The 17,492-nt window shown below is 36.6% G+C and overlaps 1 protein-coding gene across 2 annotated transcripts in view; it reads left to right on the top strand.

Moving 5' to 3' along the window:
• The window catches only part of Ptp69D (Protein tyrosine phosphatase 69D), a 170,453-nt gene that overhangs the window by 77,579 nt on the left and 75,382 nt on the right, over positions 1-17,492 (top strand). For both annotated transcript variants that reach the window (XM_089097834.1, XM_089097908.1), the window contains exon 14: positions 3,281-3,527. In XM_089097834.1, the coding sequence (XP_088953960.1) occupies positions 3,281-3,527 (247 nt within the window). The remainder of the gene's footprint in view (positions 1-3,280; positions 3,528-17,492) is intronic.

Below are 17,492 nucleotides of genomic sequence, written 5' to 3'. Positions count from 1 at the left end.
CTTCTTTATGGTGTTATTATGGTTTCTTTATGGCTTCTTTATGGTTTATACTTCTTTATGGTGTAGTTCGGAAATGGCTTAAATCGTTCAGGTGTGCCATTTTATTGCTCTATACTAGACCGAGATTGTGATCTCTGACTAGGCCTGAGTCAAAATTTGGTCTCGGCTGGTCAGTTTCTCTATATTGTTCTTGTGAGTTAGTAATCAAACTTTGAGTAAAAAGTGACCGGAAACTTTTGATTTTTCGCGGTGGAAATGTGGATGAAAATAAACACAAATATAGCGCAGGAAACTGGCGATCATATCAGTGCTTGCAGTTTCAGGCTTATAGACATGAGTTTTCCCATTTGTGACAGTCAGTTGGAAATAAATGGAATACTAAATGACCCAGGTCAACATGAAAGTTTGGTCTGCACCCCCCGAACCTGCTGTAGGTTTCATTTCAGTAGTCCCAGCAGTCAAGAACGTTTCCCAAGTGCGTTACGACATGTCACGACAAAGCAGATCAACCTATTCTTGAGAGATCGATAGATAGATGTTTATTGCTAGAAAAGCCATAAGGCAATGGCAGCAAACAAAATAATACTCTTAACACATAATTGAACAAATTGGCAACGCAAAAAAATATTCCGATGTTTGGCTTCCGCTTCTAACAGAAGGAAATTCTGTACGTATTACTTCAAGATTTTTGATTGCTCTAAAAATTGAGATTCTATGTTTTGTTTTGCTTGCCGCTATGGTATCTCGCAGAAAATTACCACAACTATTTGCTCACTCATTTGTTTAACAAACGGGTAAAAATTCGTGTTGGAATCTTTATCAAAAAGTGTCCTTTCAAGACCTTTTTTCCTAGTTTATGAGATATCGGATTTGCTGTCAGATTTGCTTATGTCTGTTTTTATTTTGGTATATATGAGCATGTATCATTTGGGTGAAAATTATAATGTTCCTGCAATTATGAACTTGTTCTAATTTAGTATTTTGTCTTTTATCTTAATTTCTCTTATATATTAACAAGCACGATACCAGTGACATGAACGGCAATGGTATCTATCCTATTGTTTAAATATATTGACCTAGCTTATGATAACTGTTTTGAGGTTCTCATCTATTTCGTATTATATTCAAACTGAAAGTAAAAAAGTGTTTACTCTACTTTGGGTAGAGTAAAAAAAATCGTTTTTATGATAGGGAGCTAGTGTTTGATACTATTAGGTGGCTGAAATAAACCTTAGGATACATATGGGGCAAGTTTAAATTGTAGATTGTTGTAAATTAGGTTTAATTTTGTTAATTAATTGTATATTCGTCAAATATTACTTTTCTTTTGAGGGTTATCATAGCCTTTTTTTTGTTTCTTTTTTTTCATATGATCTTTTTTTTATAATCTCCTTCAGCAAATATGGTCATCTATTATCTGGCAATGATTATTTCAGCTTGTTGCTGTTTTATGCAATGAGGCTTCTGCTAAAACTTAACAAGCTGCATCCCTAACAAAAAAGAATTTCATAAAAAAAAAAAGATGTATGATTAAACTTCAATACAGGGTAAAAAGTTTCCTTCTAAACAATTTTTTTAACGATTTAAGAAAGTTAAGGTTTTAAGACTAAGGTTTAAAAAAGGTTATAAATTATAACTAAAATAAATTATGACTAGACTCTGTATAAAATATATTATAACTTATAAAATAAAGTCGATTATAACTAAAATAAAATGAATAAAAAATAAGGTTTAAAATTCAAGAACATTTTAAAGAAGGTGTTTGAGCTATGTAAATGAAACTAAGAGATTTTTAGAATTCGATATTTGAGCTGATTCCTAAAAGTGTCATTCACCTGGTTTTATCAAAGGGTGTCTCAAAAAGAGCGCTGGATTTAGCGTTATTTTTATTTGCTGTTGTTGGCAACATTGTTTTATGATCACTGATCATGGCCGTAATATTTCTTTATGGGGCATTTGTTTTTCACGTTAATTTTTGTGGTGTATAGATCATAAGTTCGATAAGGACTAGTAAATTCAAATCCGGCGTTCTTTTTTAGACCCCCTTAATAATACCACCATAACATGTTGTGTAATTTTGTAATTACAAGTTCAATTTGAAGAAGATTAAATCGGTGTTCTTTTTTAAACAACCTTTACTTTCTTGAAAATATCAAAGAAGGTTTGTCCAGAAAGTGATTATTTACACAATTATATTTACCCAATATTTATTCAAATCAAAGAAATAGGCCTGCTTAATAATGCAAACTTAAATATTACTTAGGGTTTTAAATGTATCCAAACTAATTTTCTACACTCCTTTCGATATTCATTAGTGGCATCTATTTATTTTGGATTATTTGTAATAGATGGCAAAACCCGAATCCTGAACTGCGGTAGTTGACCTGACTACAGTCAATTTGACAAACCCTAGTAAATAAAAATAGAATAAAATAAACAAAGTCCTGGCAGATTAGAAAGTTCACCATCAAAGGTGAATATACAGAGAGACTAAACACCAGTTAAAACCTAGCTTATATGAAGAATCTTTTGCCAATAAGGTCAGATTTTAATTGGAATCCATGTAAAGCAACGAATATGAATGAGTCGTGACTAGTGTAACTGAAGCTGTTGTAATAGGTTCGCCCTGGTAATAATTGCTATTGAGTTTGAAGCCCGTCTAGACAAGCTACTTTTGCTATCTTTGAAAGGGGTTAGGTTAAGAAAATGAAATTTTCAGAGATAAATCTACAGACTAAAGAATGTCCTGGAAAGGTATTTTGAAATACCTACCTCCGCACTTCCCTCTAGAGGGCAGTGACCTCTGTTGCCCTTAAAAATCTTTGTGTTATAAAAGTTAAGCCTTGCGAAATGGATTTTCTTCTTTAATGATCTGCAAAATTCTACTCATGCAACAGGAATTGTATTTTCAAAACTAAAACCATAGAAAAAGAAACTGAAAACTGAAAATTAAGGTACACTGTTGTTTCGTCAAAATTGGTCAAGGACCTATCAAGTAGGTAAATTTCCAAGACTTAGAACTCAGAAGAGGGTTAACAGAGTAGCTTGGCAATACCTTTCCTGATTATGTTTTTGGCCCTGGATTCATTACTGAAAGTTTCATTTTGCTAACCTAACGCCTTTCCAATATAGCAAAAAGTAACTTGTCTAGAATCTTAAAGAATCACGAATCAAAAGTGGTTTCTTATTCATCCCTGCCCCACCCCTCTTCCTAAAGGGGGGAGGACTCGCTTTTGTCAGAGGCCTTGGGATTTGTTTACGTGTTCTTTTTGTTTTTCAGTGCGTAATCCCGCTACGGATGAGGTCACTTCAGTATTTAGCAGTTATTTTAAACCAATATCAACTTCGGCCATTGTGGCAGAGGAAACCTCTTCAGAAAACATGCCGTTGATTATTGCTCTTGCCGTTCTCTGTTCTATAGCCATCCTTTTGCTGATATTTGTTGTCTCACTTCTTTTGCTACGACGCTATGGAAAGAAGGCAAGCGAAGGGGCTCATGAAAACATGTCATTAAGTGGCACATGCAGGTGATATATTTTAGCCCTTTTAATGACAATAAATTATTTTTTCATCCTTTACATAAAATGTAAACAATACTGAAAATTAAAAAAAAGAAGAAAAAAAGCAGGAACAATTGCAAAAATGACGGCAAAACAAGGCCGTCATAGGCCTTGTGAACAAGGCCTTGTGAATATTTCAGCAACATCTCGATAACATGTTGTTTAGTTAACGTTTGAGCGTTGTTCGACGTTGTGAGTTGACATTGTGCGGTCTTTTTTTAAATATTGGGTGTTAGTGAAGCCACGTCACTTTGAAATTAACTCAAAGGACATTTTGGTACAGGCCAGGCCAGCAGTTAAAATATCTTGGGGTTGTACAAGGACGGAGTACAGACAGGGTATTCTTGCTTAAATCATTTATATCGGTCTGTATATCATATCACTATCCTGTTATGGTCATATAACACCATAGGCAGTACAATAGCGCTGCCTAAGTAAAGAACAATATGGGCACAATGTATTATTTTTATTATTATTATTATTATCTTCTAACCAAGGAACCTTATATAGAAAAAGTTGTCGGAAAACCTTCAAAGTGGGCTCATTTTATTGCAAATTGAAAGTTCTAGTGCTCTTTTAAAAGTCAAAAGTGATAGGAGGGCAACCAGCCCCCATCCCCCACCCCATGCCCATCATTTCACCAATCACAACCAATCAAAATTTGAGATAGCTATTTTGTTCAAAATAGTTAAAAAGTCCAGTAATTTCTGTCTTTTGGGAGGACACCTTCCACAGTACTCAGGGCAAGGACTATGAGTTATATGAGTTGTATATTATTAACATATAAGATTTATACGGAAGGGATGGTCGTATAAACTTCGGAAGGGGCTTATTCGATTGGGAATCAGAAGTTATAGTGCCCTTTTTTAGACTCAAAAGTGATCGGGTGCATCTGACGGAAATTGTGAGATAGCCATTTGTTAAAAATAGTCCAACGAACATATAACAATGCCTCCAGTGTTAACAAAACCCCCCAGAGTCCAGAGGCAAGGGTTGTAAGTTATGCCCCGGGGAATAAAATGTTCTTATGGAATGGGTGGTTGCATAAAATTTGGATAGTGCTCATTTGATTTGAAAAATCGGAAGTTCTAGTGCCCTTTTTAAAGGTCAAAAGTGATTGGAAGGCAGCCTCCCCCCCCCTCCCCCACGCTCATCATTTCCGTAAACACATCCAATCAAAATTTTGAGACTGCTGATTTGTTTAACATCGTTGAAATGTCCAGTAATTATTTCTTGGGTGATGTCAAATTCCCTACAGTCTCCAGAGCAATAGCTGTAAGTTTGGCTGTTCGTTTATTGTTTACGAATGGTATATGTTTTTGAAAAGGTGGGCAGGTTTGACCATTAATTTCCAAACAGACGAAGGGCATTCAGGTGAGCCTTTCATGTTGAACTAGATCAATAGACGTTATGTGCTTACATGTTGTCAAAAGGGTGTAACTCCAGAATGACTAGGTATATGAATTTGGAACTTTCAGCAAATGATAAGTGAAATGATCAATTGACCAAAAAGGTAATATCAGCCCGCTACTACTACTACAGCTAGCACTACTGCTGCTGTTACCACAGCCACTACTTCCAGTAAAACTACTACTTTTGTTGTGAGTTTTATCAAGGCTGAGGATATTGAAATAAACATCAGAGGAAACGTTGTGGCGAAAGTTGAACTAAATTAAAAGATTCTACGTGTATATAGATAGCTGATATGGGTGTATCAGTAAAATTCTTGGGACGGCTTTCCATTACATTTTGAATGTTTTCACTTTTTTAACTGTAATAAATCAAAAAATATTAAGACTTTATATCACCATATAAATATCACCATATGTATATTAAACAGACAATGCACATTCATTTATATTTTTTCAGTAAAGTGCAAAATATGTTCTGGTCTTGCGAAAGTATGGGGGTTGTCAGACCTACTCATGTTAATTTCGGCTTGTTTTCAGTTCGACTCGGTTATTTATTGTAATTTCTGTTCGTTTTGAGTTTCATTTATTTATTGATGGTGACTTATGGTAGTTTTACGCTTGGTATATTATTTTATTTCTGTCCATTTTTGGTTTAATGGAGTTCTTTACTTTTCTTTCCGGAAAAACTTCTTTTTCGGAAAAAGTTTTCAAATTAATGTGTAATAAGTTTAAGCTATTACTGGTTTGTTATAAGTTTTAATATCGCTCTTTACGCGGCTATTAGTCAGTGATCCAAGGACCATTATCTTTCAAGGGGTGGCTCACATTCGCTGCAGTTGGTTTGAGGATGGATTCTAGGTTAATCGGGGCGCTGATAACAAATATCGGGGTGCAAAAGTTCGCAGGCGTCTAAAACATGGTCATTGTAGCCTATAAAGTCAAATTTGGCCTATAACGACGTCATACGGCTCTTGATTTTATTTACACGGTAAAATAAACTGAAAACATTGTAAACGTGACCTATTCTGAATTCTCAGAACGATTACTCTCACCAGGTATTTTTAGCTTTCCCCCACGACCTTTTTTGTTTCGTTAATTCAAACTTAATTTCGAAAACAAGGTGTTTAAATATACTTTTTCTTATTTTTTTTCGACTCTTTTAAAATCTATGCCTACACGAATATATTTTTTTATGATTTATTTGCATTTTGCTTGCTATTGCGAGTCAAACCATCTATCTCATTTTTAAAAAGTCTTAATCCTTAAGAAACTATTTAAGTTTTCTAAATAATGTCATAGCTTTCAGAAATTGGCCTACAATGACCAGGTTTTTTTTTATTTTTTTTTTTAGCTGTAAAATAAAAATGAAAACGAATCAAACTGCACATCCTTCGAACCGTCAGAAGGTCCTTTACACGTTGTTAAAAAAAAAAAAAAGTCGAGACTTGAATCTGCAAGAATATATAAGCGTTTGAACAAGAAAATGCCCCCCCCCCCCACCCACAAAAAAAAGAGAAAATTTTCTGAATAGTGGCGTTTTAATCGAAATATTTTCAAGACAACCTATGATTTTTATCTCACCAAACGATATATCGCTCTTTTTTTTAATCAAATCATATATTTACATTCTATATAACTAATATTTTTAACAAGGAAAAAAAAGAGATGCCTAGTTCTGCGATCGCATGCGGGAATTTGGTATGTTTTTTATGCTTTATTTGAATTCTGCTCGTCATTACGAGTCAAACCATGTGCCTATTTTCCAAAAAATCTTAATTCTTGAGCAACTATTTATTTTTCTGTAGTATTGGATACAATCTGGCTTACGTAGGCGCATATACAAGCCTCAAGGTGGCAAAGCCGTGTGAACTTATGGTGCAGAGGGACTAAGGCTGATTTAAGATACTATTTTCTTTAAATCACAGCATAGCAGGGGCCAATGATCCAATCGGTTAGATTGGGTGAACGGCCACTGATGTAGTAGACGGTAGATGTCATGATCAGCTGAAATTAAGGGTTAGACGACTGCATTAGCAGTTTAATATAAAAAATAAATAAAAAATCAAGTAGTAAAAACTGAACATGAAACGGTGGCTCAAATCTCTTTTTCTTCTTCATCTTCGTATTCGTACTCGTTCTGATTCCCATTGCAAAGTATGTATTTTTTGGGGGTCAGCTCAACCCTTGCATACGTTGTCACAGAAACATAGTTTGCAGCATTTGCAGCGTAAGCCACAGTTCGGCTTGACATTGTTGCAAAAGTATGAGATTCTAGCCCATGCGGCATCGCAAAAACTAGGTCGGGCTTTAGTTCATGATTTTCAATTCTTCAGCCCATATCTGTAGCCTGAGGTAAATCAATACAGGGCTTGTGGCTTTAGATCCAAATCAGTGACTGGAAAATGCACCTTTTCAAATGAAGCAGAAACGAGATATCAGTTGGTGGTAAACGCTGCAAATCTTCCAGTCCTGAGTACAAAAGTGATTAAAGACAATTCAGACTATTGAAGTTAGTCACACTTCTGCCATACACTGTTTGCACACGCTGCTTCAAGATGTGGACTGAGCCCTCACTTTACAAAGATGATTGATTCTCTGTAAGGGGTCAACTTTTATCACCCCAAGACCCCAATAAAGTTCCAAAGACTTCGCAGCTCAAAAAAAGCGGACCTTTATAACTCCATACAAAAAGCCTGTGCTGTCACATCCACTCAAGCTGTGGACAAGCGACAAGGCGTTGCAAAATGTTATTCCTAATTTTTGTGCTGCCGTATGCATAGGTATGCAGTAGCACGGAAGCTTAACCCAGAGCTGCTTGAGGCCGAGACTAGCAAGATACTGGAAGTAGTATGCAGCTAGTAAGACGATATCATTATCGTTGGCTTGAATTATCACAAGTGTGCTCTTTCGTCTTGCGGCAACTGCCGTGTGTTATAATACCCGAGTGTCTGCCTCCTCATGGCAAGACAAGATATCGTCATCAACAGAGCTTCCATGAGGCGTAATGGTAACAGCTCTATGTAGACTCTAGAAACCTCCGACGAGATGAACCATCAGACGGGTCGAAATTTTGTACTCCCAGACCTCGAAAAGAACTTTCAAGAGTCGATCTTTGGCTAAGCGACTACTGAGACTCCCGTCCCAGAGTGTTGCAACTTTGCTGGAGGAAGTGAACGGGCTAGAAATATTTCCTTTAGGATCTCCTCTTCTTTCTCGACAGCCCGATGCTTCTTTGAGGTTGAACGAGTGGTCATCATGGGTTCTATCGTCCCTAAGACCGTCATACCTGTCACCAACCAAATGGATAGACTGACAAGCTTCGGGCATTTTTCTAAGAATCCAACTTTAAATTCTTATTTCAAAATCTGGAAGTATCTCATTTCGTTCTGTTCGATAACACCTTATGACACTCATGACATCAACTATATAGTCAGATCGAGGAGGGTCTTCAAAAAACATATGTGGAATAATTTTTGGCCATGACTGCAAGCCAGACTGTTGCAGAATGTAGTTCAAGGTTGTTGACTTTGTACCAGTACGTAGATTAGGCTCCCTACGACTTGATGATAATCCTGCAAGGGATGCCGGATATGGCTGTACCTCTTACTTCAGCAGCTCACAGAGGGACGAAATTTGTGTTGAATCTGCAAGATGCAGAGCTCGTTTAAGTAGTTCAGTTTCCCCCAAATATTTTTTTTGTGGCTTTTTCTTTTTTCCTTTTTTGGCAACAGAGGCCAAAGTTTGTACTATGCCAACTTTTACTTTCGTGGATGTCTCGTCGAGATATGAGCTCATGGCTTCGAAGCCAATGTCTCGGAAGTTCACTAGACTATTTGCTACGGCTTCTGGAGCTCTATCCCCTGTCATAAAGTTGTACAACTCTGTTCTCGTCGTCTTGAATGGGTTTCCGAGCAACTATACCAAGTCCATAACCCGATTTTTACCTTTTATTGTCAGATTCGTAAACGCAGTGGTATCTTCATGATGCTTCATTGCCTCGTCATCCATATTCAGGTTTGCTTTCAGCGTTCTTGTGACTGCTGTGAGAAAGGGGAGAGTACCCAGATATCGATCCCTGGCATTTTCATTCGTTGTCGCACCAACGATACCAGAAACTCTTCGATGACATTTGATGTCCAAATTCACGGTCGAATCTAAAGCCAGATCGCATGCAATGCTGCAAAAGGGCTTGCTTATTTTCCTAACAACACAATTGTCACTTACAAACTCTCTGTGATTTTCTGGCGCTTTTTCAGGCAGGCGTAGCATTTCTTCTAAGTAGTTAAGCGTAACTGCGGAATATTTATGGTTTCCAGGTGCGAAGAGAATCGGAATCATCTCTTTTGTGGCATTTAAGTGTGATCCACAGTCCGCAGCTCTTTCAGCATAAAGATAGTCGTTTCCGGTACGGATAAGATCTAAATAGCTGATCCAAAGCTATGACTCCTCGTGGTTGATCTGGACTCGTTGTGCTTCGAGAAAAGCGGAGCAATGCTGTCCAACGCATCTTCTATCTGTTTACACGCTTCAGAACCAGTTGTACCAACATGGTGTGCCTCACGCAAGACAACTGACACCCCCTAAAATCGTTGTTTCCGGTTTTAAAAAGTTTATAAAGTTTTCTGTTTATTTTACCATGTAAAAATGACGTCATTATAGGCCAAATGTGACTTTATAGGCTAAAACGACCATGTTCTTCACGCGTGCGAACTTGTGCACCCTGATATTCGTTGTAAGCGCCCCCGATTACCTTAGAACCCACCCTCAAACCAACTGCAGCTGATGTGAGCCACCCCTTCCCTTTTTTTGAACGATAGCGAGCCTTGGATCACTGACTATATGCCATTGTTGCTAACACAAATGTCAGCCATGCAAAAGTTTATTCATTATAGACAATTAATTTAAAAAACTTTTTCTACAAAACAAGTTTTTCAAAAAAAAGTAAAGAGCTGCAATAAGCCAAGAGTGAGCAAAAATAAAGTAAAATGATCTTCCAAGCGAAAACTACCACAAACCAGTATCAATAAATAAATAAAACTCAAAACGAGCAGAAATTAACATGAGTAGGAGTGATGACCCCCCATGCCTGCTCAAGACCAGAAAACAATTTGCGCTTGTTTTATGGAAAACTTTTCTTTAAATTAATTTTTTGTCGTTTTTTATTGACATAGTCTTTTTTATGGAAAAAATAATATTGTATATCTTTTAAGTTTTTTTTTTTCAATAAGAATCCATAGTATGGGTTGCTATTTGTATGTTTGAGAAACTTTTTCAAAAATTTTTAAATCCAGAAAAGAACAGTATTTTTTTAACTTAATTTTATAGCTTCTGAAGTTAACCTGAAAACTAAAACTTAATATAAAAATAAAAATAAACTAAGTATCATTCCCAAATGATTCTATCTATGGTCTTTGACAAACTGGATACACTTACACTTTTTTTTATTTATTTAAATTGCAAGAGAAGAAGTAGTAAAAGTAGTGTCCCAAAAGTTTCAACTTAATACCCCCAGTCGTTTTTGATAAATTACTGAAGTGTCTTATTATAACCATAAACACCATGCCTTTGATTATTTAAAGTAACATTTAGTTTTAAAGCATAATGGGTCAATTGCATAATTTTAGGGGGTTGACATGCCTAATTTCCCGGAAGACATAGTTGCTGGGCTGTTCTACTATGCTGAACAAAATGGCTTCTCAAAATTTTGACTGGATGCGTTTGGAAAATGAAAAGGCTTGAGAGAAGGGCTGCTTGCCCTCCAATTTCTTGTGACTCTTAAAAAAGGCACCATAACTTTTAATTTGGATTTGAATTAACTCCATTAAATATTTCAATGGTATTTATAGCTATTATAGAGTGATGCTGCCTATGATATTGCGTATATGCCCTTTTTAAAACCTGAATGCATATAGTTTTTTTTTTTTTTTAATTGAAACTCTTAAACGTTCGCTAAAAGTTTCATCTTAATACCTTTAGCGTCATTAGTTACATTGACTGTAGTGGTAGTATTAAAGTATTAAAAGTATGCATATAGTATCATCCGGCTAGTTCAAAATCCCCCACAACTTACTCTTATAGGTCTAAATTAATAATATAAGCTGTTCTTCAGACGTTACTTTGTCACCTTTTTGAAAGTCCACATGCTCATGGTTTTTTTTATTATTCATATGCTGCCATCTGGCTAGTTCAAAATCCCCCATAACTTACTCTTAAATTTCTAAATTAATAATATAAGCTGTTCTTCAGACATTAATTTTTCAAATCTTCATATTTTTTTTTTTCTTTTTTTTTTTTTTTTTTTTTCTTTTTTCAGTTCAACATCTGCCTAAATATTCCTTAAAAGCTTCACTTTATGACCCTTAGCTTGCGCAGTATCAATAATTGTAGCAGCATTGGTAGCCGTATACGCATAACGCCTTTGGTTTCTTCAATATCCCCATCAACACACGCTGAAACTTTCAGTTTAATACATATCATCAACCATTCTTGAAGCATTTCTGATGCGTCCGCTTGACACCCCGTATGGGCATATTGTGTTTCGATTTAGCTTCATATATTTTCTATGTATCCCAAATTTTTCGCCTTAATACTGTTAGCTTTAATAGCAGTAGTAGTAGTAGTAGTGGTTGCTGTAGAATTAATTGTAGTAGCCTAAGCTTTAGTGGCAGTAGTAGCTATAATAGTAACAGTAGTTGTAGTTTGATCAGAAGCAGTAACACTAAGATGCAAGTAGTTTATTTTAGTTAGTCTAACACCCCCTACAACCAGCCCTTTTCTTTCCATCTTCACGCACTAAACTGGACCCGATATATTGCTGTTACACCCTTTTGACATCCTGCGTACAGAGGGTGTGTTCTGATTCAATTTATCTATTACACCTTCATGCCCTTAGGTATAGTTATAATAGTAGTATTGATATTACTAGTAATATTATTGAATAGTACTAGTACTACTAGCAGCAGTAGTATTAACCTGTTGCCTTCTGGTCAGTTGAATATCCCTCCCAAAAAGTCCTGGAAGTTTCAATTTAATACAATTAGCCATTCCTATGACATTGCTGATATGTCCCCTTGATAACCTGTATGTTCATATACTTCTGAACATATTTTATCTGAAATTTTCCTCTCGATGCTCTTAGCCCTACAAGTAGTTGCAATAGAAGTAGTAGTAGTAAATGTAACAGTAACAGTAGTATTAGCGGTAGTGTGCACATATTGCCTTTTGGTGAGATGATCTTCCCCTTTAAGTATTCTCTGAAAGTTTCAACTTAATTCCCAAGGCAATTCTTGAGATACACTATTTTGGAAATGTGCATGCACAGAGCGTCTTTTGATTTAGTTCAAGTTTCCCCTTAATATTGTAAATGGAGTAGTGTGGTAGTATTATTGGTGGTAGTTGTAGTAGGATGGATAGCATGCAAATATTGCCTTTTTGATCATTTTCTTAATTTTCCAAATTAATATACTCAGTCATTCCCGTGTTGTACCCTATTTACGATCCGTATACACGTAACGTGTTTCGATTTGGTTCAACACTCCCTTCAATATTCTCTGAAAAGCTCACCTGAATACCCTTCGTCTTCTTGGAAAGTAAAGTTCAAACATGGATACCTTTATCTTATCTTATCATGTATTGTGTGTAAATAATGAAAGAATTGCCTAACTTACAGCCCTTGTCCTGAGGACTGTAGAGAGGTTAACATCCCCAATACTGGATCTTTCAACAATGCTGAAAAAAATAGCTCTTTTAAGATTATGTTTTGGGGAATGATAGACTTGGGGGGGGGCGTTGCTGAAGTACCTCCATTCACTTCTGCCTCTTAAAAAGGGCACTAAAACTACCGAATTCCAATCAAATGAGCTCCATCCGATCCTAAGCTTATGCGACTACCCGTTACTTAAAACCCTTATATGCCCTGGGCATAACTTGCAACCCTTGCCCATGGGCTCTAAGGGCCTGTGTCCACTCTAGGTTTTTGGACTATTAATAACAAATGGCTATCTCACAATTTCAATTGAATGTGTTTTGGGAAAAGTGGATGCCAGGGAGGGGGGCTAGTTGCTCTCTGTTGTGTTTGACTTTTAAAAGGGAGCTTCAACTATACATTTCAAATCAAATGAGCCTCTTCTAAAGTTCAAATGACAACCCCTTCCATAAAGACCTTACAAGCCACTGCGGCTTTACTTACAACCCTTAAACCTAGACTCTGGGGGATTGTGTTCATCCCATAGGCCTTATTATATGATCTTTTTACTATTTTTGAACTAACTGTTATCTCAAATTTTTATCTTGAATTTTTACTTTTAAAGTTTTTAACTAGTACATTTGATTTCCAATCAAATGATCCCCGTCCGGAGTTTATACGACCACACTTTCCATTAAAACCTTATATGTCCTCGGGGTATAACTGATAACCCTTGCGCTGAGGGCTCTGGGGGGGGGGGACATCCTCAAAGACATGATTTCTAGACCTTTCAACTGCCCTGAACAGAATGGCTATCTCAAAATTTTGATTAGGTGTGTTGGGAATTGATGGGCGTGGGGGGAGGGGTCTTGTTTGCCCTCCAATCAATTTTGACCATGAAAAAAGGCCCTTTCAATTTCCAATCGAATGAGCCTTTTTTGAAGTTTGTGCGACAACAAATGGCCATCTAAAAATTTCTTATCAGATGCAGCTTGGGAAAATACGAGGTGCGAAAATCCTCAAAGACATAAATTCTGGACTTTTTAACTATGCTGAACACAATGGATATCTAAAAATTTTTCATTGGATATGTTTGGGGAAATGGAGACGTATGAGGGGGGTTAGTTCCCCTCCAATCACTTTGACTATTAAAAGGGACTAGCTCCTTCCATTTCTAATCGAATAAGCCTTTTTCGAAGTTTCTACGACAACATAAGCCCCCTCCAAAGATATACGATCACCCTTTCTATATAAACTTTTTATACCCCCAGGGTAAAACTTACAACCTTTGTCCAGAGGGCTGTGGGGGTTGTCATCCTTGAAGACATAATTTCTCGACCTTTCAACTACGTTGAAACAAATGGCCATATCAAAATTTTGATTGGATGTGTTTGGGGAAATGGTTGGCGTGGGAGGGGTTTTAATCACCCTCCAATCACGTTCGATTATTAAAAAGGGCACTAGCCCTTTCAGTTTCCAATCGAATGAGTCTTTTCGAAGTTTCTACGACAACTCTTACGATACGGGGTGCCCTGGTCTAAATGGACAAGGGACAAGCTTCTCCTAAGATACGGAGTGCCCTGGTCTAAATAGACAAGGGACAAGCTCCTGGTCGAAGGGACAAGCTTCACAGCCAAACCAAAAAGCTTAGATGTATTTTCATTAGTCGTTATTTTCAAAACCTCTATTTCCAATGAGACCAGTTTCTGTTCAGCAAAACCCCCTAAATCGAAAGCAAATTGAAAGGCTGGGACGCCACATCGTAACTTTAAGTAATAGCTATGACTTACAGATTGGAATAAAACACATAACAACTAAGAGAGAAAAACCGGCCCCACAGAGACATAAATGTGAGTTGACCGTTGAATAACATAAACCATTTATTAAGTTGGCATCTGCAACACGACGCGCTAGCCCCACAGGGGCTTCTTGATACATTTTAAAATGGTAATTTGTATACTATGTTAAACTGTGTGTTTTGCTTTATTTGTGTATGCGTCAGCATCAGTCGTAAATTTTCACGACCTGCAGGGAGGAAGAGCATCTGTTTTCAAGGTTTTTTTTACTAGCATACCTTATATTTAAAAAATGTATAAATAAATCTACTCCTGGTATTTTTATCGAAAAGGGGCTTTTTTTTAGTGTATTCTCATTACAGGAAGTGTAAACACAAATATATTTTTGTCTCCAGATTTTGAAGTAAAAAAATTGCTCCCCCCTCCTTCCTAATGTATAAGTCTTTATTGGAAGTGTTCGCTGTCAAAATTATTGGTGTATGCGTCAGCACCAGTCGTAATTTTTCACGACCTGCAGGGAGGAAGAGTAGTATATTTGCGGGATCAGTGCACGCCATTCAAGGGGAAACCATACCTACTGTTAGCCTATTAATATAGTAAACCTCTCTGCTAGATGCTCTCAAGGTGAAGGCTACCAATTTTATATCTCGCACGCGCCTACCGTGAGGGATCAATATTAGGTATTGCTCACTTCGTATCGTTTTTTTAACAAGAAATAGCGTGCCAACAACCACTAAAACGTTATTTATGCTTTGAAAACTAAAGTCTAGATTATTATGTAATCTAATTTATAGAGTGAGAAATCCCTGTTTTATTTCTTTTTTCAAAAAGCTATATGGATTTCCTGATCATTAAGGTGCGCGGGGGAATTTTCTGGGTGGAGTTTTCGGCTGGAGGGAATTTTCTGGGGGGAGGGGGTTTACCTGAAAAATCATATAAAAATGCACTGCAGTTATTAAATTTTAAGGTATCAGCAAACCCCTAGGAAAATCATTCAAGTCAAACTCTCAAATTGCAGTGCATTATCTTACTAATCCCACTATTACCTAGCCTAGAATTTCCTTGCAATAATAAAAGAAAACCGAAAATGAACCATTACAACTGTTCAGACATGAAAGTAAAAATCAAGGTCTAACCTTCTAAATACCAATACAATTATTCAACATGACAAGGGCTGCGAAATCCCTAAATCGGCAGCTCTTTCCCCTGAAAGTTTACATATTCCGTATTGGAAACATGAATGAATACTACTACTACTGCTAACAACTTTCCGCAGCACCAAGCACCTAAGGCCAACACAGCTACGCACGCTCCTCCTCCATCCCAATCTATTCATAGCCTCCCTCTTTACACCCTCCGAGGCAGTTCCCAGTTCCCTTAAATCTTTCTTTATGGCATCTTCCCACCCCAATCGCGGACGACCTGCTGTCCATTTAGGCCTAGATGGTCTGCCGAAAAGTACAATCTTCGGCAATCTGTCATTCTCCATCCCTTTTTGAAACATGAAAGAACACAACAAACCATTACCGGTTGGTAATTGCAAATGCTGGAATCCCCCGAAAAATCCAATAAAAATGCAGGACAGCTTTAACGTGTCAAAAAACGTTTAGGGAAATCTGTCATTTTCTAAAGTTTAACTCTCCCAAGGTTGTGAGTTCTTCGATTGAACCCACTATTACCCAATCTATGATTTACATATAAATAAAAATAAAAAAGAACAGGAAATAAACAAATACAACTTTTCGTGCATGGAAGCAAAAATCAACGTCTAAACTTCTAAATGCCAGTGCTATTATACTAAACATGACAACGGCTCCCAATACCCTAAATCGACAGTTATTTCCCCTAAAAGATTAAGTCTGCTACATTGAAAATATGTTTGAATACAACAAAATATCGTCGATAGATAATCGCAAATGCTGAATGACCTAATCAGGGTTGCCACTCGGCGAGAAAAAAAAACGCTGGATTTTTCTGATTTTTTGGCTGATTTAGTGATCTTTTTGAAAAATCAAGTAACTTATGTGCTGATTTAGTTGGATTTTTTTTTTTTTTGTTTAGCCAATATGAAACATCACCAAAAATAGTGATAAATCACTGGAGGGTGGCAACCCTCGACTTATTGCCTTTCAAAACCTTTAAACTTAAAGTTCCACTTTACATACCAAGAACGCCTAAATTTAAACTAAGTTTTTAAGTCTAGGTTGTCTTTACTTTCATATGTAAAGGCTTGTTTTATTTATTTAATACAAGTAAAAAGAACAACTTAAACTAGCTTAACTGTCATTAAATTTCACTTAAATTTCGTAAACCCCTCCTCAAGAGGTCTAGTGTATTAACCTCCCCCCCCCCCCCATGTTTTAAACCTTTAGCAATAGTCGAACGATTAGAAAGTTGTTTTCCAGTATATATTTTTATATACTGCTATATGATATCTGAAGCTATATGATACCTTCAGCTATCATGACTCTTCCGTTGTTTCCATGCCTTGAACATAGATTCCCTTGCTAATCTTTAAAATATTAACAAAACTCAGAAAAAAAAATTAATTTATTGCAAAGCCCTTCAGAAAGTGACAATAATAAATGTGGTCTAATTTGTTGTATGCTCTGGTCAATGATCTTCAAACTTGGCCATTCTTCTGCGTTTTCAGCTTTGAGAGGACTTGCTCTTTTTTCCAAAATTCAGTTCTACTATTTTGCTGAAAGTGAGAATTGCCTCTAAGTTAAATACAATTCGTGCTATTCTATATAGTCTACAATTGTATCAGTAGCTGGAATCAAAGCATTGGTTCAATATTGTCAAACAACCATCAATATTTTGTTCTACCACTGGGTTGTTCCATCAAAAAAATAAGCGAAATTTTCACCATTTGAAAAATCCCTCACCATATTTAACACCTCATCATATTCAGTGGTGTCTACAGGGTCAAGGGGTTGAATGTGATTATCACCTGTATAGTATACACCCCAATTATATAAATTGACTCTATTCTTATTGAGATCATCTTCTTTGAAGCATTCCCCCTCAGCAGCAGGAT

Source organism: Artemia sp. Qi Xiang Cuo, chromosome 1 (genome assembly GCF_049724085.1).
Source record: "Artemia sp. Qi Xiang Cuo chromosome 1, ASM4972408v1, whole genome shotgun sequence".
Lineage (NCBI taxonomy): Eukaryota > Metazoa > Arthropoda > Branchiopoda > Anostraca > Artemiidae > Artemia > Artemia sp. Qi Xiang Cuo.
This window is presented reverse-complemented; position numbering and strand designations above follow the sequence as displayed.